Source organism: Rhinoraja longicauda, chromosome 19, assembly GCF_053455715.1.
Source record: "Rhinoraja longicauda isolate Sanriku21f chromosome 19, sRhiLon1.1, whole genome shotgun sequence".
NCBI classification, from domain to species: domain Eukaryota; kingdom Metazoa; phylum Chordata; class Chondrichthyes; order Rajiformes; family Arhynchobatidae; genus Rhinoraja; species Rhinoraja longicauda.
Genome location: NC_135971.1, coordinates 15,161,545 through 15,187,799, shown reverse-complemented (window position 1 = coordinate 15,187,799; position 26,255 = coordinate 15,161,545). Strand labels below are relative to the sequence as shown.

At 48.2% G+C, this 26,255-nt stretch overlaps 1 protein-coding gene across 1 annotated transcript in view; it reads left to right on the top strand.

The window, feature by feature from the left end:
* LOC144603146 (zinc-binding protein A33-like) overlaps window positions 1-26,255 on the top strand; it is an 88,129-nt gene that overhangs the window by 27,807 nt on the left and 34,067 nt on the right. The window contains exons 7-9 of the mRNA XM_078416307.1: window positions 12,544-12,559; window positions 14,911-14,925; window positions 19,308-19,330. Coding sequence (XP_078272433.1) covers window positions 12,544-12,559; window positions 14,911-14,925; window positions 19,308-19,330 — 54 coding nt within the window. The remainder of the gene's footprint in view (window positions 1-12,543; window positions 12,560-14,910; window positions 14,926-19,307; window positions 19,331-26,255) is intronic.

Here is a 26,255-nt window from a genome sequence, read left to right as displayed (position 1 = left end):
ACTGACCTAGTTTGCGTCTCGGTTTCCTGTTCACTTTGGGACTAAGGTAAACCACAATCGAGACAGGGAGGAAGATACCAGAGGTTTTGGTTTTGCTGCTGAAACCGTTACATCTCAGAGCTGTGCTGAAGGTTGAGGACAATAGGCAATAGGTGCAGGAGTAGGCCATTCGGCCCTTCGAGCCAGCACCGCCATTCAATGTGGTCATGGCTGATCATTCTCAATCAGTACCCCGTTCCCGCCTTCTCCCCGTACCCCCTGACTCCGCTATCCTTAAGAGCTCCATCTAGCTCTCTCTTGAATGCATTCAGAGAATTGGCCTCCACTGCCTTCTGAGGGGGTAGGGTCTTTGAGAGAGAGGGTCGGGGAAGGGGGTCAATCAGAGAGAGAGCCACTGAGATGGATGGGGGGGCAGTTTCGGAAGAGGGTCTGTGAGAGGGAGAGTAGGTTTGGGGGAAGCTCGGAGAGTTGGAAAGAGGGGAGGTGGAAACCCAAAGGGTCACAGGAAGCACGTACAAACTCCGAACAGACAGCACCGGTGGTCAGGATTGAACCCGGGTCTCTGGCGCTGTAAGGCAGCAGCTCTACCGCTGCGCCACCGCCCCACACGCACTCTCCTTTGTACCAATCGGTCTGAAGAAGTGCCCCATCCCAAATGGTCGCCTATCCATTCCCTCCACGGATGCTGCCTGGCCCGTTGAGTTACTCCAGTACTGTGTATTTTCTTCAAAGGACCTTTCTGTAAGGTGCAGTCTGAAGAAGGGCCTCGACCTGAAACGTCACCCATTCCTTCTCCCGAGATGCTGCCTGACCTGCTGAGTTACTCCAGCATTTTGTGAATAAAAACCTTCGATTTGTACCAGCATCTGCAGTTATCTTCTTATACTTTCTGTAAGATGGAGTCGCTACCTCACAGCGCCAGAGATCCAGGTTCCATCCTGACTACGGGTGCTGTCTGCATGCTGTTTGTACGTTCTTGAATGTCACAAAAACTGAGGAGCTGATTGTGGACTTTAGAAGGGCCCAACATCCGAGGACGTACACGCCACTGGAGATAAATGGGATTACTGTGGATAGGGTGAGCAGCTTTAAATACCTGGGAGTCCACATCACAGAGGACCTGACATGGACAACACACATTGCCGCACTGGTGAGTAAGGCAAGGCAGCGCCTTTAGCACCTCAGACAGTTGCGGAGATTCAAAGTCTCTCTGAGGACCATTCAGTGCTTCTACTCTGGGGCTGTAGAAAGCATCTTGTCCGGAAACATCACAATCTGGTTTGGGAACAGCTCTGCCCAGGACAGGAAGGCCCTGCGGAGAGTAGTGCGTTCGGCTGAACGCACCATGGGAACTACACTCGCCCCCCCTGCAGGACCTATACATCAGGAGGTGCAGATCCAGAGCCAGCAAGATTATGGGGGACCCCTACCACCCCAGCAACGGACTGTTCCAGCTGCTACGGTCAGGCAAACGCCTCCGCTGTCACACTGTGAAAACAGAGAGGATGAGACGGAGTTTCTTCCCACAGGCCATCAGGACTGTTAACTCTCGTATCACCAGGGACTAATTTAATTTACTGTATTCATTTATTTTTTGTGTTAATTTTTTTTTTCTATTGTGTTTTGTAGTTTAGCACAATCCGCAGGCGTTGCCACTTTCATTTCACTGCACATCTTGTATATGTGTGTGACAAATAAACTTGACTTGACTCTCCGTGAACCGCGTGGGTTTTCTCCGGGTGCTCCTGTTTCCTCCCACATTCCAAAGATGACAGGTGTCCCGAGTGCGTGTGTAGGGTCGTGCTAATGTGCGGGGATCGCTGGTCGGTGCGGACTAGGTGGCCCAAAGAGCCTGCTTCCGCGCTGTATCTCGAAATTAAACTAAACCTGTTACTCCTTGACTGACTGCCCGAATTAATTCCCGGAATGGTGGGATTGTCGTCTGTTGAAAGACTGGAGCGACTGGGTTTGTGTACGCTGCAATTTAGAAGGATGAGAGGGGATCTTATTGAAACATGTAAGATTATTAAGGGATTGGACACGCTAGAGGCGGGAAACATGTCCCCAATGTTGCAGGAGTCCCGAACCAGGGGGCACAGTTTAAGAATAAGGGGTAGGCCATTTAGAACGGAGATAAGGAAAAACTTTTTCAGTCAGAGAGTTGTGAATCTGTGGAATTCTCTGCCTCAGAAGGCAGTGGAGGCTAATTCTCTGAATGCATTCAAGAGAGAGCTGGATAGAGCTCTTAAGGATAGCGGAGTGAGGGGGTATGGGGAGAAGGCAGGAACAGGGTACTGATTGAGAATGATCAGCCATGATCACATTGAATGGCGGTGCTGGCTCGAAGGGCCGAATGGCCTACTCTTTCACCAATTGTCTATTTTCTATCACGGAAAATGGCGGTGCTGGCTCGAAGGTCCGAATTGCCTACTCCTGCACCTATTGAATATCTTGTAGTGGCCTGGCCACAATCCCATGTAATTTATTGAATACTGCACTGTAGTGAAAGTGAAAAACAGAATCGCCAGCCCGGGAAGAGATCAAAATTCAAAATTCGAAGTATGGTTTCTGTAGATGGGCTATTGCATGCTAGCCAATCGTAGTGCTTGTTAGTAGTAGTCCCGCCTAGTACGTGCTTTATAATATTAAGAACTCGCCTACGTCAGGCAGTAGATGTAGCAGCTCGGAGCTGTAATGTACTGCAGGTCCTATGATGTAAGTGCATCAATAAAATGATGCGTTGTATCTTAGCGTGGACTTGAGCACTTTATTACAGTTTCTACTGAATGTGCATCGCTTTTGCGCCACTGTAACTGGATTGACTCGGCTTGTACTCGCTGGAATTTAGAAAATTGAGGGGGGATCTTATAGAAACTTACAAAATTCTTATGGGGTTGGACAGACTAGATGCAGGAAGATTGTTCCCGATGTTGGGGAAGTCCAGAACAAGGGGTCACAGTTTAAGGATAAGGGGGAAGTCTTTTAGGACCGAGATGAGAAAGTTTTTTTTCACACAGAGAGTGGTGAATCTGTGGAATTCTCTGCCACAGAAGGTAGTTGAGGCCAGTTCATTGGCTATATTTAAGAGGGAGATAGATGTGGCTAAAGGGATCAGGGGGTATGGAGAGAGGGCAAGTACGGGATACTGAGTTGGATGATCAGCCATGATCATATTGAATGGCGGTGCAGGCTCGAAGGGCCGAATGGCCTACTCCTGCACCTATTTTCTATGTTTCTATGTTTCTATGTAACGTCGAAATATCGTAAGTCGAGGAGTGTCTGTACTTGCCCCAGTCGGCAGCTATGAGGCCAAAGAGGAAATGGTCAAGAGCTTCACGTTCCTGTGTAAAAGTCACCAAGAAAATGTCTCGGGTCAACCACAATGAAGCTATGGCCAAAAAAGTACCACAGTGTCCATACTTCCTCAGGAGAGAAAGGAAGTCCGGAATGTCCCCAACAACTCTAACCAACATCTACGGACGTGGGAAAAGCTCTGCCCAAGAAACTGCTCATAGTTTCGAAGTGAGTATAGAAGTTGGGAGGTCATGTTGCAGTTGTATAAGACCTTGGTGAGACCGCATTTAGAATATTGTGTTCAGTTCTGGGCACCATGTTGCAGGAAAGATATTGTCAAGCTCGAAAGGGTTCAGAAAAGATTTACGAGGATGTTGCCTGGACTAGAGGGTGCGAGCTGTAGGGAGAGGTTGAGTAGGCTCTATTCCATGGAGCGCAGGAGGATGAGGGGTGATCTTATAGAGGTGTACAAAATCATGAGGGTGGTAGATGCACAGAGTCTCTTCCCCAGAGTAGGGGAATCGAGGACCCAGAGGACATAGGTCAAGGTGAAGGGGAAAAGATTTAATAGGAATCGCGCAGAGGGTGGTGGGTGAGTTTTTCACGCAGAGGGTGGTGGGTGTTTGGAACAAGCTGCCAGAGGAGGTAGTTGAGGCAGGGACTATCCCATCATTTAAGAAACAGTTGGACAGGTACATGGATAGGACAGGTTTGGGGACCAAGCAGGCAAGCTAACGGCGGCCATCTTGTTTGTGCGAGTGAGGAGAGGCCGTGCGTGGTGACGTCAGACGCACAGCACTTGGACAAAATGTGTGTTTAGAAATGAAAGTTTTAAAGCTTAAAATGTCTTTAACTTAAAAGATATTCGACCAATGACAATTAAGCTCTCACGGGCCACATAAAATGACGTGGCGAGCCGGATTCGGCCCGCGGGCCTTGAGTTTGACACATGTGCTCTAACGTGTCCAACCCCTTAATAATCTTATATGTTTCGATAAGATCTCTCATCCTTCTAAATTCCAGTGTATACAAGCCTAGTCGCTCCAGTCTTTCAACCTATGACAGTCCCGCCATTCCGGCAATTAACCTAGTGAACCTACGCTGCAGGCCCTCAATAGCAAGAATATCCTTCATCAAATTTGGAGACCAAAACTGCACACAGTACTCCAGGTGCGGTCTCACTAGGGCCCTGTACAACTGTAGAAGGACCTCTTTGCTCCTATACTCAACTCCTCTTGTTATGAAAGCCAACATTCCGTTTGCTTTCTTCACTGCCTGCTGTACCTGCATGCTTCCTTTCAGTGACTGATGCATTAGGACACCCAGATCTCGTTGTACCGTTGTCGAGACCCATTCTTCAGACGAGTCAGGGAAAAGGAAAGATATGGACGATGCTGTTGGAGAGGGACAAAGAACAATGAATGAATGAACAATGAGACTGCACCTGGAGTACTGTTTGCAGTTTTGGTCTCCAAATTTGAGGAAGGATATTCTTGCTGTTGAGGGCGTGCAGCGTAGGTTTACTAGGTTAATCCCCAGAATGGCGGGACTGTCGTACGTTGAAAGACTGGAGCGACGAGGATTGTATACAGTGGAATTTAGAAGGATGAGAGGGGATCTTAACGAAACATATAAGATTATTAAGGGGTTGGACACATTAGAGGCAGGAAACATGTTCCCAATGTTGGGGGAGTCCAGAACAAGGGGCCACAGTTTAAGAATAAGGGGTAGGCCATTTAGAACGGAGATGAGGAAAAACCTTTTCAGTCAGAGAGTTGTAAATCTGTGGAATTCTCTTCCTCAGAAGGCAGTGGAGGCCAATTCTCTGAATGCGTTCAAGAGAGAGCTAGATAGAGCTCTTAAGGATAGCGGAGTCAGGGGGTAAGGGGAGAAGGCAGGAACGAGGTACTGATTGAGAACGATCAGCCATGATCACATTGAATGGCGGTGCTGGCTCGAAGGGCCGATTGGCCTACTCCTGCACCTATTGTCTATTGAAAGATATGCAAAAAAAAATCACGATGATAAAGGAAACGGGCCATTGTCGGCTGTTTGTTGGTTGGAAACGAGAAGCTGGTGCGACTTGGGTGGGGGGAGGGATAGGACTTCGAATGAGAGGTGTTAGCCGAGTTCAAGCCTTGCATATATGTTTCATCGGATGGTCTGAACATTCACGGTGACAGGGCTTTCTGATGGTTGCATTTTGAGAACACGAATGGTGCATCTTTCATCTTCCAAGAGAAATATAGAAACATCGAAAATAGATGCAGGAAGAGGCTATTTGGCCCTTCGATCCAGCACCGACATTCATTGTGATCATGGCTGATCGTCCACAATCAATAACCCGTTCTGCCTTCTCCCCATATCCTTTGATTCGACTAGCCCCTAGAGCTCTACCTAACTCTCTCTTAAATCCATCCAGTGAATCGGCCACCACTGCCCTCTATGGCAGAGAATTCCACAAATTCACAACTCTCTGGGTGATAACGTTCGTTCTCACCTCAGTTTAAATGGCCTCCCCTTTATTCCACGACTGTGGCCCCTGGTTCTGGACTCACACAACACTGGGAACATGTTTCCTGCCTCTAACGTGTCCAACCCCTTAATAATCTTATATGTTTTGATAAGATCCCCTCTCATCCTTCTAAATTCCAGTGTATACAAGCCTAGCCGCTCCAGTCTTTCAACATACAATAGTCCCGCCATTCCGGGAATTCACCTAGTAAACCTACACTGCACGCCCTCAATAGCAAAAATATCCTTCCTCAAATTTGGAGACCAAAACTGCACACAGTATTCCAGGTGCGGTCTCACTCGGGCCCTATACAACTGCAGAAGGGCCTCTTTGCTCCTATACTCAACTCCTCTTGTTATGAAGGCCAACATTCCATTGGTTTTCTTCACTGCCTGCTGTACCTGCATGCTTCCTTTCAGTGACTGATGCACTAGGACACCCAGATCTCATTGTACGTCCCCTTTTCCTAACTTGACACCATTCAGATAATAATCTGCCTTCCTATTCTTACCACCAAAGTGGATAACCTCACACTTATCCACATTAAACTGCATCTGCCATGCATCCACCCACTCACACAACCTGTCCAAGTCACCCTGTATCTTTCCTCTTCCAAGAGAAACATAGAAACATAGAAAATAGGTGAAGGAGGAAGCCATTCAGTCCTTCGAGCCAGCACCGCCATTCATTGTGATCATGGCTGATCGTCCACAATCAATAACCCGTGCCTGCTTTCTCCCCATATCTCTTGATTCCACTAGCCCCTAGAGCTCTATCTAACTCTCTTAAATCCATCCAGTGAATCGGCCTCCACTGCCCTCTGTGGCAGAGAATTCCACAAATTCACAACTCTCTGGGTGAAAAAGTTCGTTCTCACCTCAGTTTTAAATGGCCTCCCCTTTATTCCATGACTGTGGCCCCTGGTTCTGGACTCACACAACATTGGGAACATTTTTCCTGCATCTAGCTTGTCCAGTCCTTTTATAATTTTATATATTTCTATAAGATCCCCTCTCATCCTTCTAAACTCCAGTGAATACAAGCCTAGTCTTTTCAATCTTTCCTCATAGGACAGTCCCGCCATCCCAGGGATCAATCTCGTGAACCTACACTGCACTGCGTGAATTACAAGGATATCTTTCCTCAAATTAGGAGACCAAAACTGTACACCATACTCCAGATGTGGTTTTACCAGGGCCCTATACAACTGCAAAAGAGTATGGATACTGCTTTAGTATTCAAGTGCACCAAGACCCCGTGATAAAATCTGCTTGTATGCTACCTAGTCAAATCATGCTGTACAATTATAATGCGGGTATCAGAGATTATGGGGAGAAGGCAGGAGAAAGGGGTAGAGAGGGAATGATAGATCAGCCTGAATTGAATGGCGAGTAGACCAGATGGGCCGAAAGACCTGATTCTGCTCCTGTCACTTATGAACTATGAACTTATGGTCAAAGAAGAAGAAATAAAGTACTGGAGTAACTCAGCGGGTCTGGCAGCACCACTGGATAACATGGATAAGTAACGTTTCGGATCAGAACATTTCTTCAGACTGAAGAAGACTCCCAACTCAAAATATCACCTTTCCACGTTCCCTAGAGATGATGCCTGACCTGCTGAGTTACTCCAACACGTTGTGTCTTTTTTTGTAAGCTGGCACCTGCAGTTTCTTATGTCTCCACAATTACAGCAGGGAGGGCAACAAGAAATATATCAGAGTGCAGAATATAATGTTACAGCGTTACAGTTGCAGGGAAAATGTCCAGAGTCCGTAATGAGGTAGGTTGGAAGATCAGGACTACACTCTATCATATAAGAGGATTGTTCAGAAGTTTGATAGCAGCGGGGAAGAAACTGTTCCTCAATCTGGTGGTACGAGCCTTAGTCTGAAGAAGGGTCTCGACCCGAAACGTCACCCATTCCTTCTCTCCAGCGATGCTGCCTGACTCGCTGAGTTACTCCAGCATTTTGTGACACCTTCGATTTGTACTAGCATCTGCAGTTATTTTTCTATTAAAATGCAGAACATATCTCATCTATCAATTCACAGATTTTTGTTATTTTTCTTTTAAAATGTTTCTGCAAGTTTCTGCTTACTAAAATGGCGCCATGACATACTACGGTTTTTAGGGTCGAGTGGTCTATCTTGTTCCTCTAGTATCTTTGGGCAGCATCTCTGGAGAAAAGGAATAGATGACACTGAAATTTAGAAGGATGAGAGGAGATCTTATCGAAACGTATAAGATTATTAAGGGGTTGGACACATTAGAGGCAGGAAACATGTTCCCAATGTTGTGCGAGTCCAGAACAAGGGGCCACAGTTTAAGAATAAGGGGTAGAACTGAGATGAGGAAAAACTTTTTCAGTCAGAAAGTTATGAATCTGTGGAATTCTCTACCTCAGAAGGCAGTGGAGGCCAATTCTCTGAATGCATTCAAGAGAGAGCTAGATAGAGCTCTTAAGGATAGCGGAGTCAGGGGGGTATGGGGAGAAGGCAGGAACGGGGTACTGATTGAGAATGATCAGCCATGATCACATTGAATGGGGGTGCTGGCTCGAAGGGCCGAATGGTCTCCTCCTGCACCTATTGTCTATTGTCTATTGTTTCAGGTCGAGATCCTTCTTCAGACTGAGTGTCAGGGGGAAAGGGAAACTCGAGATATGAAAAGGTACAGATCAATTCAGAGCCAGTGCCAATGACTCAGGGAAGGTGGAGCACACAATGGTCCATTGTTGGCTGTGGACAAGGTGATAACGAAGGGAAATGAACAGTGAAACTAGCAGGACTGTTAGGGTGGGCGAGGGATGGAGAGAGAGGGAATGCAAGGGTGACTTGAAGGTAGAGCTCGGGTTTTCTCCAGGATCTGCAGTTTCCTCCAATGTGGGCTAATTTGCTTGGTATCATTGTAAATTGTCCTTAGTGTGTGTCGGGTGGTGTTAGTGTGCAGGGATGGCTGACGGCCACAGATTCATTGAGCTGAAGGGCCTGTTTCTGCGCTGTATCTCTAAAACTAAAAAGATCTCCTTCACGACTCGGTGGCGCAGCGGTGGAGTTGCTGCCTCCCTGCGCCAGCGTCCCGCGTTCGATCCCGACCACGGGCGCCGTCTGCACGGAGTTTGTACGCTCTCCCCATGATCTGCGTGGGGCTTCCTCCGAGATCTTCGGTTTCCTCCCACGCTCCAAAGGCGTGCAGGTGTGTGGGTTAATTGGCTTGGAGTGAATATAAATTGTCTGTCGTGTGTGTCGGATGGTGTCAGTGTGCGGGGATCGCTGGTCGGCGCGGACTCGGTGGGCCACTGAAAGGAAGCATGCAGGTACAGCAGGCAGTGAAGAAAGCCAATGGAATGTTGGCCTTCATAACAAGAGGAGTTGATTATAGGAGCAAAGAGGTCCTTCTGCAGTTGTACAGGGCCCTGGTGAGACCGCACTTGGAGTACTGTGTGCAGTTTTGGTCTCCAAATTTGAGGAAGGATATTCTTGCTATTGAGGGCGTGCAGCGTAGGTTTACTAGGTTAATTCCCGGAATGGCGGGACTGTCGTATGTTGAAAGACTGGAGCGACTACGCTTGTATACACTGGAATTTAGAAGGATGAGAGGAGATCTTATCGAAACGTATAAGATTATTAAGGGGTTGGACACGTTAGAGGCAGGAAACATGTTCCCAATGTTGGGGGAGTCCAGAACAAGGGGCCACAGTTTAAGAATAAGGGGTAGGCCATTTAGAACGGAGATGAGGAAAAACGTTTTCAGTCAGAGAGTTGTGAATCTGTGGAATTCTCTGCCTCAGACGGCAGTGGAGGCCAATTCTCTGAATGCATTCAAGAGAGAGCTAGATAGAGCTCTTAAGGATAGCGGAGTCAGGGGGGTATGGGGAGAAGGCAGGAACGGGGTACTGATTGAGAATGATCAGCCATGATCACATTGAATGGGGGTGCTGGCTCGAAGGGCCGAATGGTCTCCTCCTGCACCTATTGTCTATTTCTGCGCTGTACCTGTAAACTAGAAAAAGGAAAACTTTTACTTTAACATGGAACTAGCTGTCAAAGGGTTAAGAACAAATTTAGGTCAATTGCTGGTTTCAAAGGAAGTTATGTCAAAAGGTAAGAATGTGAGAGGACAGTGATTAACGACCAGAATGATGAAGTATCTATAAAGAGGCAGGAAAAAAAACATTTTAGCACTAATCGTGGGAGGTGAGGAAGGTGAATCATTTTACTTCTGAAAGACATTGCAGGTGAACAAGGAAACTAAGATGAGAGGGAACCTGGTAAACAGAAACCCTCTCCGAGCGCCCTCTGAACTGGAAAATTACCAGCTGGGGGAACACTTTGGCAGCAGATAAACTGCAGTATCAGGTATAATTTAAGCTAAGATCAGGAAGGAAAGTGCACAGGAGATTTAGACTTTTGGACTTTAGAGATACAGTGCGGAAACAGGCCCTTCTGCCCACCGAGTCCACGCCAACTAGCGATCACCTTGTGCGCACACACACACACTATCCGACACACGCTCGGCACTATTTTACAACTCACCACAGCTAATTAACCAACAAACATGTACGTCTTTGGGACGAAACAGGAGCACCCGGAGAAAGTCCACGCGGTCACAAGGGGAAAGTACAAACTCCGAAACGACAGCGCCCATACTCAGGATTGAACCCGGGTCTCTGGCGCAGTGATGCAGCAGCTCTCCCGCTGCACCACCGTGCCGCCACTGGCCCTTGGTGTGTTAACCAACATCTGTCGCTTCTTGTTTCAGCAACCAACTGAATGCGCCATAACTCACGTGAGATGAAAGCAAGACAATGGCGCAGCGGTAGAGTTGCGGCCTTACAGCGAATGCAGCGCCGGAGACTCAGGTTCGATCCTGACTACGGGAGCCGTCTGTACGGGGTTTGTACGTTCTCCCCGCGACCTGCGTGGGTTTTCTCCGAGATCTTCGGTTTCCTCCCACACTCCAAAGACGTACAGGTTTGTAGGTTAATTGACCGGGTAAATATAAAAATTATCCCTAGTGTGTGTAGGATAGTGTTAATGTGCGGGGATCGCTGGGCGGCGCGGACTCGGTGGGCCGAAGGGCCTGTTTCCGCGCTGTATCTCTAAATCTGAAAATCTAAATCAAGATGGGCAGAGAGCAGGAGAGGTGAGGACAGAGTTGAGTAAAGAGCCGGAGCAAGAGAATTGGGCGGCACGGTGGCGCAGCGGTAGAGTTGCTGACTTACAACGCCAGACACCCGGGTTCGATCCTGACTACGGGTGCTGTCTGTATGGAGTTTGTACATTGTCCCTGTGAATTTCTACGGGTGCTCCAGTTTCCTCCCACACTCCAAAGACAGGCAGGTTTGTCGGTTAATTGGCTTCCATAAAATTGTAACTTGTCCCTCGTGTGTGGGATAGTGCTCGCGTACGGGATGATCGCTGGGCTGCGCGGACTCGGAGAACCGAAGGGCCTGTTTCCGTGCCCTATCTGTAAATTCTAAAGTCTAAAGCTGCTGTCTAACCCACTGCGTTTCTCCAGCACTTTGTGGCCTTCTGTGTATTAACCAGCATCTGCAGTTCCTTGTTTCTGCAATGTAGGTTTAGATTTAGAGATACAGCGCGGACACTGAGCTTGAATCGGACAGAGAAGGAAAGTAAACTTCACTGCGAGGAACATCAGGAAGAACTGAAACTGTTTTGTGAAACTGACAATAAACTGATCTGCCTGGTTTGTGCAGCTGGGCGGGAACACAAGTGTCACAGCTTCATGCCGGTAGATGAAGCAATTGAATTCTACAATGTAAAAGCAAATCGTTTTTCATCACATCATTGTGTAATCTTTTCTTTATTATCTGACATTTTTATTCTCTGATCTGAAACCCGACCCCAGGATCAGGTGAAATCTTCTTTCGAATCTCTCACAGAAAAGAAATCAAAGGTCAAGAAAATTAAGCAGAAACAGAGCATTTCTGGAGTTCAGGTGAGGCTTTGTCTTATTGATTTAAGGTTTTTGTGTAGATCTAATCCCTGTGTTGCGTGTAATAAGTGGGCACCTGTAGAGAGCTCAGTGGTCGAGGGCCCGAGCTATTGGGAGTGTTGGGCAGGCAAGGACTTTACTAATTGGAGCGCAGGAGTCTGAATAATGATCTATTGCACGTGTATAATATCATGAACCGAAATGTTCGGGTGAATACTCAGACCTTTACCCTGAGCAGGGCGTCGAGAGTGCAAGGGCATGGGTTTAAGGTGAGAGGGAACAGAGTTAATACGAACATTAAGGGCAACTTTGGTAGTGGGGATATGGAACGAGCTGCCAGAGGAGGTAATTGAGTCAGGTACCATAACAACAGTTTAAACGTCTTTGAACAAATTCCTGGAGAGAAAAGTTTTAGAACTATCTGGGCCAAATGCGGACTGGTGGAAATAGCGCAGATGGGACGTCTTGGTCGGTATCTAACACCCCTTGCTGTATGAATCTGTGAAGTCTGTCATTCTAAGTGGTGCTGCTGTCTGCTAGTCCTAGTGACCTGGTTCTGTCCAGTGAGGGTTAATGGACACATGAAATGGAACAGGTTGCAGGGAATTGTACTGGGGAAATGGGAATGATGTGCTTGTACATTACTTTCACCAACTATTTCAGACTTATTAAGACGAGCTCTTGAATTGCCACCTTCACACTGAACACTTGCAGCCAAATAAGGTCATTGCCCGAGAAGGCAGCGCGCGCAGTGGAAAACACTGAACCAGGAAGTGGCAGAGTTAAAATGGCTGCGAAAGACCCGGTCGAGAGTTTAACCGAGGAGGTAGTTTGTCCCATCTGCCTGGATTTCTTCACCGATCCGGTGTCACTGGAGTGTGGGCACAACTTCTGCCGCTCCTGTATCACACAGAGTTGGGACAGGGAGGGGAGAAACTGCTGCCCGGAATGTAGAGAGGAGTTTACAGACCGCACCCTCAGGGTGAGTCGGGCCTTAGTTAGACTGGCTGAGAAAGCTCGAACACTGAGCCTGAATCGGACAGAGAAGGAAAGTAAACTTCACTGCGAGGAACATCAGGAAGAACTGAAGCTGTTTTGTGAAACTGACAAGAAGCTGATCTGTGTGGTTTGTGCAGGTGGGCGGGAACACAAGTCTCACAGCTTCATGCCGGTTAAAGAAGCTGTTGAAAACCACAAGGTAAAAGCAAACCGATTTTGATCCCATCATTGTTTAATTCCGTTTTTATTGTCTCATGTTTTTATTCTTCTGTTTTCAAACACAATTCCAGGATCAGGTGAAATCTTCCATCCAGTCTCTCACAAAAGATAAATCAGGGATCCAGCAAATGGAGCAGCAACAGAAAGAGAAGATTTCTGGAGTTCTGGTGAGGCTTTTAAGTTTCGATTTCCTGATCTTGTGCAGGTTTGATGCGTGTAATAACAGGGCAGCGCAGTGACACAAGTAGTGCTGCTGTCTCCTAGTTCTGGTGAGCGGGTTCAATCCTGACCTCGGGTGCTGCAAAGAAAATAGGTGCAGGAGTAGGCCATTCGGCCCTTCAAGCCAGCACCGACATTCAGTATGATCATGGCTGATTGTCCAAATTCAGTATCCCGTTCCTGCTTTATCCCTATATCCCTTGATTCAATTAGCCCTAACAGCTACATCTAACTCTTAGAACATCCAGTGAATTGGCCTCCACTGCCTTCCGAGGCAGAGAATTCCATAGATTCCCAACTCTTTGGATGAAATTTTTTTCCTCATCTCATTGTAAATTTCCCCCGTGTGGGACGAATAAAGGAATATATTATTATTATATCAGTCCTAAATAGAAAATAGAAAAATAGGTGCAGGAGTAGGCCATTCGGCCCTTCGAGCCAACACCACCATTCAATATGATTATGACCTACCCCTTATTCTTTAACTGTAACCCCTGGTTCTGGTCTCGCCCAACATTAGGAACATTTTTCCTGCATCAAGCCTCTCCAATCCGTAAAGAATTTTACATGTTTCTATAAGATCCCCTCTCATCCTTCGAAATTCCAGTGAATACAAGCCCAGTCGACCAATTCTTTCATGATGTGTCAGTCCTGCCATCCCAATAATTAATCTGCACTCCATCAATAGCAAGAATGTCCTTCCTTAATTTAGGAGACCAAAACTGCACACAATACTCCAGGTGTGGCCTCAACCCTGCACAACTGCAGTAGGACCTCCTTGCTCCAAAACCCAAACCCTCTCACAATGAAGGCCAACATGCCATTAGTTTTCTTCGCTGCCTGCTGTACCTGCACGCTGACTTTCATCGACTGATGTACAAGGACACCCAGGTATCGTTGCACCTCCCCTTTTCCTAATCTGACACCATTCAGATAATAATCTGCCTTCTTGTCCTTGCAACTAATGTGGATAACGTCACAGTTATCCACATTTTACTGCCATGCATCTGCCCACTCACCCAACCTATCCAACTCACCCTGCAGCCTCACAACATCCTCCTCGCAGCTCACACTGCCGCCCAGCTTTGTGGCATCTGCAAACTTGGAGATATTACATTTAATTCCCTCGTCTAAATCATTATATATTGTAAATAACTGCGGTCCCAGCAATGAGCCTTGCGGCACCCCACTAGGGGGTGGTGGACGGATAAATGGGAATTAATGGACACGTGAGAAGGAATAGGCAGCTGGGAATTGTATTAGGGGTAAAGGATTGATGGGTTGTAAGATTACCCTCACGATATTTTAGAAGCATTTAGAAAAACTATTGAATTGCCAAAGCAAATAAAAATGCACAGGCCAAATGTCACCAGTAAATAAGCGAGGAACCATAATCAGTGACATGAAATATTGATCTTCACCTTTCATTTCACAGGAACAGTCACACAACCTTCAGTCCAAGATCACATCCCAGTTTGCTGAACTGCACCAGATTCTCACTGAGAAAGAGCAGTGTGTACTGGCAGATATCCGGGAGGAAGAGAAGAAAATTCTGAATAGAATGAAGAAAAATCTTGGAAAGATTTTTAAAATTTTAAATTCCACTCAGGTGGAACTCTTGAAGTTGCAGCAACAGATGGATCAAAAAGACAGTGTGGTGTTTCTGAAGGTGAGGGGTTACACTACACTCTGGCAAAGTGAAAGTGCAGTCACAAAATGGTAGGGGATATTTCTGAAATAAATGCTGCATTTTACTAGTAATTCAGAACTGGGTAAATGTTTCATCTGATCCAGTTGAATAGAATAGAATAGTTCCTTTATTGTCATTGTAACATGAGCCATGTACAACGAAATTGTAAAATGTCAGCCAGTCAGTGCACCATTCAAACATTTCTAAAAGCTAACGATACATACAAGGTAAAATATTTTAAAAAAGATAAACAACTAAAATAAATATCATGAAAATAGCACCCATAAACACCCAACCCTACATCCTTCTGTCGATTTCACAGTCTCTTATTATGTATCGCCCCTGCGTTCCTTGGATGGCTACATTTAGTGCCTTTATAGCAGTGGGGTAAAAACTATTTTTAAGTCTGTTTGTCCTTGTCCTTGTAGATCTGTACCGTCTGCCTGACGGTAACAGTTCAAACAGGGAGTGTCCGGGGTGGGAAATGTCCTTTATAATACTCTGGGATTTTTTGATGCAGCGGGAACTGTGTAAGTCCTCCAAGGTAAGTAGAGGGCAGCCGACGATCCTCTGGGCGTTGTCAATGGCCCTCTGGAGCGCTTTCCTCTGAGCCGCTGTGCAGCTGGTGTACCATACGCATACACAGTATGTTAGGATGCTCTCAATGTAGCACCGATAAAAGGACAACAGCAGTCTCTGAGTGATGTTATTCTTCCTGAGCACCCTCAGGAAGTGCAGTCTCTGCTGGACCTTTTTCAGCAGCGCAGAGGTGTTCACGCTCCACGTCAGGTCCTCCTCAATATGGATTCCCAGGAAGCGGAAATCCGCCACCCTCTCCACACAGTCCCCTCTGATAGTTAATGGTACCATGTCCGTTTTATTCTTTCTGAAGTCTATTATTATTTCCTTTGTCTTTAAGGTGTTGAGGAGCAGGTTATTTTCTCCACACCACACTGTCAGCTGCTCCGCCTCATCCCGGTAGGCGTACTCGTCCCCCCCGGTGATGAGTCCCACCACCGTAGTGTCATCCGCAAATTTGACAATGGTGTTGCTGTGGTGGGCGGGGGTGCAGTCATGTGTATAGATGGTGTAGAGCAGGGGGCTCAGCACGCAGCCCTGTGGAGAGCCGGTACTGAGGCTGAGGGCCGTGGATGTGTGATGGCCCACTCTGACTCTCTGGCTGCGAGCTGACAGGAAGCTATTTATCCACATGCAGGTGGAGTGTGGAAGTCCCAAGTCCCCCAGTTTGTCCACCAGTTTATGGGGAAGGATGGTATTAAAGGCAGAGCTGTAGTCCACAAAGAGCATCCGCACGTAGCTCCCCGGCTGCTCCAGGTGGAACAGTGCAGCATGGAGGGCTGTGGCTATAGCGTCCTCTGTGGATCTATTCGCTCTGTACGCAAACTGGTGGGGGTCAAAGCTTCGGGGCAGGAGTGATGTGATATGACCCCGGACCAGTTTTTCAAAACACTTCATCACCACTGGTGTGAGTGCGACTGGCCGGTAGTCGTTGAGGCTGGAAATGTGGGGTTTTTTGGGCAAGGGGACTATGATTGCGGACTTCAGACAGGATGGAACAGTGGACTGGGCCAGAGACTGGTTGAAAATCCTCGTACAGACTCCAGCCAGCTGGTCAGCGCAGTCCTTCAGCACGCGTCCAGAGACGCCGTCGGGTCCAGTAGCCTTCCTTGGATTGATGGCCCGCAGCGTGCGCCTCACCTCATGCTCCTCTATCTTGAGGGTTAGGCTGCTGTGGACCATGTGGTGTGATATGGCTGTCTCGGGTGGCTCCACTTCAAAGCGAGCAAAGAAGAGGTTCAGCTCCTCTGCCAACGAGGCGTCACCTTCAGCAGCTCCAAGGTTGGTCTTATAGTTGGTTAGATACTGGATCCCCTGCCACACCTGCCTGCTGTTGTTACTGTCCAGGTGGTCCTCTATCTTCCTCCTGTAGTCTAATTTGGCCTCTCTGATGCCTCTCTTCAGGTTAGCTCGGGCCATGCTGTATAAAGCCCTATCGCCAGACCTAAAAGCAGTGTTCCTCTCTTTTAACAGCCGCTGGACCTCCCGGGTCATCCAGGGCTTCTGGTTGGGGTAGACCCGGATGCGTTTGTCCACTGTGACAGTGTCCATGCAGTTTTTAATGTAACATAGTACACTGTCTGTGAACACCTCCAGGTCCCGGTGTTCAAACACATCCCAGTTGGTCCTGTCGAAGCAGTCCTGCAGCTGCTGAGATGCACCATCAGGCCAAGTTGTGATGGTCTTTGTGATGGTAGGAGCGGTTTTCCTGAGGGGGGCATATGCAGGAATTAAAAACAGGGACATATGGTCCGACTGACCCAGGTGTGGTAGTTGTCTAGCCCTGTAGCCCAGCTTGATGTTGGAGTAGACCTTGTCCAGTGTGTTAGCTCCTCTTGTAGCACATTTAACATGCTGATAGAATTTGGGGAGCATTTTCTTCAAGTCCGCGTGGTTAAAGTCCCCTGCTATGATGTGAACACCGTCAGGATATATGCTCTGTTGACTGCTAGTGCTACCATACAAATATCCGATAGCCGAGTTAGCATTAGCATCCGGTGGTATGTACACAGCAGTTATCATGACAACAGTAAACTCTCTAGGGAGATAAATGGGCCTGCATTTAACAGTCACATACTCCAGGTCCGGGGAGCAGTGACTGTCTACAATCACTGTGTTTGTACACCAGGTGTTGTTCACGTACACACAGAGCCCTCCACCTCTGCTCTTACCAGAGTCTCTTGTCCTGTCATGACGCTGTGCTGTGTAGCCTGCTAGCTCGATAGCAGAGTCCGGAATGAAAGAATGAAGCCAGGTCTCCGTGATCAACAGGATACAGCTGTCCTTCACGGCGTTGTTAGCTGCAGTCTGCAGCCTAAGTTCATCCATCTTGTTAGCGAGGGATCTGGCGTTCGTTAGAAACAGGCTGGGAAGCGGTGGTTTCAGTGGCTGCCTCCGTAGCCTGACCAGAGCGCCGGCCCTGCCGCCTCGCTTTTGCCTTCTCTCTCTGCGCCGCCTTCGCCTCCTCCCCGCGGGGGTGGTGATCCACGGAGAGTCGGGGCTCCTCGCTATGTCCGCCGGGATCTTGTATGAGCGGACAAACTCGGCGGTAACCCCCCATTCGCGACCGGCTCCAATCCTAAGAAGATCCTGCCGGCCGTAGACGTTGTTCGCCCGACAGTAAGTACACAGGGCACAAAACAACACGCACACATACACATACACATACACATACACAAAAAAACACGAGCACTGACCGGGAGGACATCGAGCCGCTGCAACTGTGTGCGCCGCCATTAGAGAGTGAGTTGTTGCTGTTCCCAAACTAATTGGCCTCCTGCATAATCTATGGGATCTCAGGACTGCCTGGTCGTAATGTAGAGAGGTGTTTGTATTCTGTGGAGTTCTGAACTACGACGGGTGATCCTATATCTGATCCCAAGGGCCACGAATGGACAGAGGGCAGTAAATCTCTGGGATTCTCCAACCCAGAGACTCTGAGAGGTTTAACCTGTTAGACGTATTTATACCAGAGAAAGATACATTTTTGAAAATTCGGGGAACTGAAAAGAAAAGGAATGGGACAAAGTGGAGGAGTTTAGTCCTGGGCTAGATCAGCCATGACCACATTGTGGGGATTAACATTGAAATTCAGAACGTGGTGCACACAGTAGATTGATCATCTATATGTGGTTCCCATCAGCAGTGGGCGGTCACCTTGGGGGAATTTGCTCTGTTTGTTTTACCCACCTTTGTTCACCATAGAATGACATCCCATTCTACATAATAGACAGGCCATTCGGCCCATCCTATCCAGTCATGATTTCTGCTCCACTCAACATCCCTCCCATCTACTCACCACACCCGGTAACAATACCCCGAATTCCAGGAGTGCTCACGTGTTTATCCCGCTTGCCCTTAAATTTATCTCTGCAGTTGACTTCATTCCCTCCAATGCAAGTGAGGTCCATGTTCTCATGACTGCATTCCATTCGGTATTTGTTGAAGACCACGTTAAATTTCAGCTTTGATTTTTGCTCCCCCATCGATTAGAGATATTATTTCATCCTCACCCATTTAAATCCACCGATAAACTTAAATCCTCTCTCAACATTCCTGACATCTTCTCCAGATAAAATCCCACGACCTGCCCAGTCTTTGCATGGATTTCCATCCTCTCAGTTATGGCATCATTCTGATGAACACTCCTTCTGTATTCCCCCCATCGATCTACGTCTCGACGGTAATGTCCGCTTTCTATCTGCATGGCAGCGGTGATAAGAGTTGGGAAATGGGAATTATCAGAGGGTTGTAGAAATGTGGAGAAATTCCCGCTGTCGGGATGAAGACGATCCATCTCAGTCAATTGAGATTTGTGTTTTATTTCTTTCAGGAGGAAGCTGGTCGCAAGCGAAGGTAGGACATGCTCTTGAAGGAAACATTGTAAGGTTTTGTTGAAAAGTCCAATATATTTCTAACGCTCAGTTTGTAACCAGCTGTTAAATATTCGCAGAATTCGTGATGAAGCCAAACCACAGTCGGTGGCAGATGGTAACTTGCTGATTGAAAAGTTTGAAACTCCTTTTTTGTACAACACGATATTGGCAGATACATCTGATGACATCAAGCAAGGTAAAGCTTATACCTTTTCCATTTTTCTTTTTTCTGACATCTTTATGTAATGCGTAGATGCAAAGATTAATGGTATTTTGGACTGAATGGAAATTGAAGGTTTGATCTCCCACCAAGCTCATCTGCTGGGAAGCATCACAGAGTCAGAGAGCTTTGCAGCACAGCAACAGGCCCTTTGACTCGACTCGATGATGCCAACCAAGTTGCCCAACCAAGCTAGCCCCACTTGCCTGAGTCTGGCTCATATCCTTCCAATTCTTTCTTATCCACGTATCTACCCAATTCTCTGTGAACTGTTGTAATTGTACCTGCCTCGCCCACTTCCTCTGTCAGATCGTTCCACATCTGCACTACCCACTGACTGAAAAACCTGCTCCTCAGGTCCTTTTTATTGTTTCCACTCTCACCTTAAACTGATGCGCTCGAGGTTTAGACTCTCCGACCTTGGGTAAAGTATTGTGGCTAATCACCTTATCTGTGCATCTTATACACATCTACAATGTCTCTCTGACAGGCTCCCATGAAAAAAATGTCCCAGTCTGAATAGTCTGTTCCAGGAATGAGTAGATTAACCTATGATGAGCGTTTGTCGGCATTGGGCCGGTACTCGCTGACATTTGCTTAGAGGAATGAGGGGGGACCTCATTGAAAAATACAGAATAGTGAAAGGTTTGGATAGAATGGATGTGGAGAGGATGTTTCCATTAGTGAGAGAATCTAGGACTAGATATATATTCACAAAATGCTGGAGTAACTCAGCAGGTCAGGCAGCATCTCAGGAGAGAAGGAAAGGGTGACGTTTCAGGTTGAGACCCTTCTTCAGACTGATGTCAGGTGGGCGGAACAAAGGAAGGATATAGGTGGTGACAGGAAGATAGAGGGAGAACTGGGAAGGGGGAGGGGAAGAGAGGGACAGAGGAACTATTTAAAGTTGGAGGTCAATGTTCATACCGCTGGGCTGCAAGCTGCCCAAGCGAAATATGAGGTGCTGTTACTCCAAGTTCCGGTGGGCCTCACTATGGCACTGGAGGAGGCCCATGACAGAAAGGTCAGACTGGGAGTGGGAGGGGGAGTTGAAGTGCTCAGCCACCGGGAGATCAGGTTGTTTAAGGCGGACTGAGCGAAGGTGTTGAGCGAAGCGATTGCCGAGCCTGCATTTGGTTTCGCCAATGTAAAGAAGTTGACATCTAGAGTAGCGGATGCAACAGATGAGGTTGGAGGAGGTGCAGGTGAACCTCTGTCTCACCTGGAACGACTGTTTGGGTCCTTGGATGGAGTTGAGGGGGGAGGTAAAGGGACAGGTGTTGCATCTCCTGCGGTTGCAGGGGAATGTGCCCGGGGATGGGGTGGTTTGGGCAGGAAGGGACGAAAGGTCAGAGCCTCAGAATTAAAGAATGATCTTTAATGAAGGAGATGAGGGGAAATGCTTTTAATCAGAGGGTGGTAAATTTGTGGAATTAATTGCCACAGAAGGCTGTGGAGGCCAAGTCTGGATATTTTTAAGGCAGGTGTAGCTGGATTCTTGATTAGTATGGGTGTCAGAGGTTCTGGGTAGAAGTAGACTGGTGGAGTAGACTTGAAGGGCCGAATGGCCTAATTCTAATACTTTCACTGATGACATTATGACCTATAGACAATAGACATTATGACCTGATGACTGTCCTACTTCACCTGATAACCCAACCCTTCAGACCTGATGAAGTTGTTGTAAACCCTTTTGCACCCACTCCAATTGACTAACAAACCCACCCTTCCCCTTGTCTCACCGTCCACTCAAACAACACAGGAGAAGGTCATCTGGCCCCTCGTGTCTGCCCCCTTTCACTGTGATCATGACGTCCCCACCACGCACCTCTAGCTCCTCTTTAACAACCTCAAATTACCACTAACCTCAATATCCACCAGCTCCGATCTGCCTCAATATCTGAATAACCCGCCTCATTCCTCCATCCCCACCGCAATCTCGCAATCCTCCTCACTCTCCACACTCGTCCTCCCCGTCCACCCTCCCTCACCTCACGAAATTTCCCTCTCCATCCCAGGATAAAATCTCCGGGAGAGATGTCTGTTGTCCACCCGCTGTGGTCGGGGTGAAACCCCGGGCAAGGTTTCAATTGTCCGCCCGCCTGTGCCTGAGGCCGAGCGGCCTCTCCCCCGGTCCCGGGGCCGCGCTGCCCGAGTCTCCCCCCGACCCCCGGGGACTCTCTGATTCTCTGCTTCTCCCCCCAGTCTCCGTCACCCTGGATGTGGAAACAGCGGCTCCGGAGCTCGAGGTGTCTGAGGATCGGAAGAGGGTGAGACGGACCGGGACCCGGAGGAGTCTCCCTGACACTGGGAAGAGGTTTACAGTCAGTGCGTGTGTGCTGGGATCGGAGGGATTCACATCGGGGAGACATTACTGGGAGGTGGAGGTGGCGGGGAGTCGGGGCTGGAGTCTGGGAGTCGCCGCAGAGTCTGTGGAGAGGAAGGGACCGGTCACACTGACCCCGGAGACTGGAGTCTGGAGCATCAGGCGGTTGTATGACAGGTTTGATGCACTCACCTCCCCTCCATCCCGTCTCCCCGCCCGTCCCATCCCCGGGAGGGTGGGAGTTTATCTCAGTTACGAGTCCGGGACAGTTTCATTTTACGACGCGGACACCAAGTCCCATCTCCACACCTTCACTGGGAATAAATTCACGGGGAAACTTTATCCTTTCTTCGGGCCTTATTGGGGTGGAAACAACTGGCTGAGAATCTGCTCCGGTTCCGCTTCGGGTGTGTAAAAGGGTCGGGTCCCGGGACCGGCGTCAGGAGCGGGGCTCAGGGGCTGTGGGGCAGAAACCCGGTGGACAACAGGTCAGCGCTGAACGGCTCCCGATTAATCCCCAAATTCCACGTCGTAAAACCCCAGTGAGCGCGGAAATAAAACCAGGGGGAATGTAAATGTGGGAAGAGAGAAATAAACAGCAAGTGGATTCAGAGCTGTCGATCCGTTTATTTCAACGCGTTAACTGCGTCCGTCAACGGAACAGAAATACTTTTTTTGTAATTCTGTGTCTTGTTGCTTTTATTTTCGTATGGCTTTTTGGTAATTCGCATATCACTGTACCTTAATTGGTACACGTGATTAAAAAATACCTTTGAAACCTATATCTCTAAAACTTACTAAAGCTTACTTGGAGAATTTAATGCTTTTAAACTAGCTCTTGTTCAGACCTTATCTTTGTTTCTGATGATCGTGTAATGAAGATCTGTGATGAATGAATGAATAAAATTTTACTTTCATTCAAAACTGTACAGACGAGTGCATATTTGAACGAAATTCCGTAGCAACTGGCTTCAATGTAACACAAAAAAATAAAAATTTATTAAAGAAAAATATATAAATAAGTGACTCGCATATAAAATAATGGCGGTGGACCATTGTGAATTCAAGAGTCTGATGGCTGGGGGGGGGGGGGGAAGAAGCTATTGCAGAACCTGGCTGTTTTGCTCCGTATGCTGCAGTACCTTTGACCAGAGGGCAGCAGGGTGAACAGTCCGTGATGGAGATGGGTGGGGTCTTTAATAATGTTGTTGGCCTTGGACAAGCAGCGTTTGTGTGCAATGTCCTGGATGGAAGGAAGTCAAGACCCGATGATTTTCTCAGCCGTCCTCACCACTCTCTGCACGAACTTCCAGTCTGAGGCTTTGCAGTCCCCAGACCAGACGGAGATGCAGTTGGTCAGTATGCTCTCTATGGTGCCCCTGTAGAAAGTGGTGAGGATGGGATGGGGGAAGTGTGCTCTTCTCATCCGGGGCAGAAAGTGCAAACGCTGCTGGGCTCTCTTGACTAGAGCTGCAGTGTTTAGGGACCAGGTCAGGCTGTCTGTGATCTGCACCCCCAGGAACTTAGTGCTACTGACTATCGCCACCGCGGTGTCACTGATGTGGAGTGGTGTGTGTCTGCAACGTTTTCTCCTGAAGTCAACGATGATCTTTGTTTTTGCGACATTCAGGACCAGATTACTCATGTTGCACCAGTCCACCAGTTGTTTCACCTCCTCCCTGTAAGCCAGTTCATTGTCGTCCCGGAGAAGGCCCAGCACTGTTGTGTCATCCGCGAACTTCATGATGTGGTTTGTACTGAACCTGGCACAACAGTCGTGGGTCATCAGGGTCAACAGCAGTGGACTCAGGACACAGCCCTGAGGGGAACCGGTGCTCAGAGAGATGATGTTGGAGATGTCCTGTAGCCAGTTACACAAGGGGGTGCTAAGGCCCAGTGGACCCAATTTGCTTACCAAGTGCTGAGGGATGATCGTGTTGAATGCTGAACTGAAGCCCAAGAACAGCATTCGCACATATGTGTTCTTCTCCTCCAGATGTGCCAGGCTCAGGTGGAGTGCAGAGGATATAATAATAATAATAATAATAATGCATTACATTTATATAGCGCTTTTCAAACACTCAAAGACACTTTACAGGGATTTCTAGAACATAGAGAAGTGAATAAATAGATAAATAAGTAAACAAACAGAGAAAGGAGACAGAAGGTGAGGTGACCTTCAGTGGTTGAAGGCAGTGCTGAACAGGTGAGACTTCAGTGATGTTTTGAATGTGGTGAGTGAGGAGGAGTCTCTGTCGGTTTGGGGTAGTGAGTTCCATAGGGTGGGAGCAGCGATGGAGAAAGCCCTGTCCCCCCAGGATCTGAGTTTGGTCCGGATGGGGGGGGGACAGGAGATTGGCAGCAGCAGAGCGGAGGGTGCAGGTGGGAGTGTGCCTGTGGAGGAGGTCAGTCAGGTAGGATGGGGCCAGGATATGGAGTCCTCTGTGGAGCAGGTTGGCCGGTAAGCAAACTGGAACGGGTCAAGTGTGGGGGGGGGGGGGGGGGGGAGTATGGAGATGATATGGTCCTTGACCAGCCTCTCGAAGCACTTCATCATTATGGGAGTGAGTGCTACAGGGCGGTAATCGTTGAGACAAGTGATGGTGGATTTTGTTTGGCACTGGTATGATGGTAGCAGTCTTGAAGCACGATGGGACAATAGCGTGGTTCAGCGAGGTGTCGAAGATGTGAGTGAGGACATGTGCCAGCTGATCAGCACATTCCCTGAGCACCCGGCCTGGTATGTTATCAGGGCCTGCCGCCTTCCGTGCGCTGACTCTTCTGAGGGTCCTCCGGACATCTGCTGTGTTGAGACTGAGTGCCTTGTCATCATGGTGAGGAATAGCTTTCCTCGCAGGTGTGTTGTTGAGTGACTCGAACCGTCCAAAATATTTATTGAGTTCATTGAGAAAGTTTGTGCTGTCTTCACAGGGCGGTGGAGCAGTCTTATAGCCTGTGATGGTTTGGATTCCCTGCCACATGGGCCTGGTGTTCATGGGGTCATGAAAGAAACTCTGGATTTCCTGACCATGGGCACGCTTTGCTCGCCTGATGACTCGGTTCAGGCTGGCTCTTGCTGATCTGAGTGCCACCATGTCGCCGGATTTAAATGCCGCATTTCCTGCTCTCAGCATTGCACGTGCCTCGCTGGTCACCCAGGGCGTCTGGTTGGCCCGTATAGTGATGATCTCGGTGACACAGACATCCTCTATGCACTTGTCCATGTACGCAAACACACACGCAGCGTACTCCTCCAGGCTGGTGTGTTGACTGTCAGTCGCAGCCTTCTTGAACATGTCCCAGTCAGTGCACTCAAAGCAGTCCGGTAATGCTGACATAGCTCCCTCTGGCCAGACCCTAACCTGCTTCACAGTGGGGTTTTCTCTGGTGTGCAGGGGCCTGTATGCAGGAATTAGCATCACTGAGAGATGGTCTGAGGAGCCAAGGTGACAATAGACAATAGGTGCAGGAGTAGGCCATTCAGCCCTTCGAGCCAGCACCGCCATTCAATGCGATCATGGCTGATCACTCTCAATCAGTACCCCGTTCCTGCCTTCTCCCCATACCCCCTCATTCCGCTATCCTTAAGAGCTCTATCCAGCTCTCTCTTGAAAGCATCCAATGAACTGGCCTCCACTGCCTTCTGAGGCAGAGAATTCCACACCTTCACCACTCTGACTGAAAAAGTTCTTCCTCATCTCCGTTCTAAATGGCCTACCCCTTATTCTTAAACTGTGGCCCCTTGTTCTGGACTCCCCCAACATTGGGAACATGTTTCCTGCCTCTAATGTGTCCAATCCCCTAATTATCTTATGTTTCAATAAGATCCCCCCTCATCCTTCTAAATTCCAGTGTATACAAGCCTAATTGCTCCAGCCATTCAACATACAACAGTCCCGCCATTCCAGGAATTAACCTAGTGAACCTACGCTGCACGCCCTCAATAGCAAGAATATCCTTCCTCAAATTTGGAGACCAAAACTGCACACAGTACTCCAGGTGCGGTCTCACCAGGACCCGGTACAACTGTAGAAGGACCGCTTTGCTCCTATACTCAACTCCGCTTGTTATGAAGGCCAACATTCCATTGGCTTTCTTCACTGCCTGCTGTACCTGCATGCTTCCTTTCAGTGACTGATGCACGAGGACACCCAGATCTCGTTGAACATCCCCTCTTCCTAACTTGACACCATTCAGATAATAATCTGCCTTTCTATTCTTACTTCCTAAGTGAATAACCGCACACTTATCTACATTAAACTGCATCTGCTATGTATCCGCCCACTAACACAACCTGTCCAAGTCACCCTGCAGCCTTATTGCAGCTTCCTCACAATTCACACTACCCCCCAGCTTAGT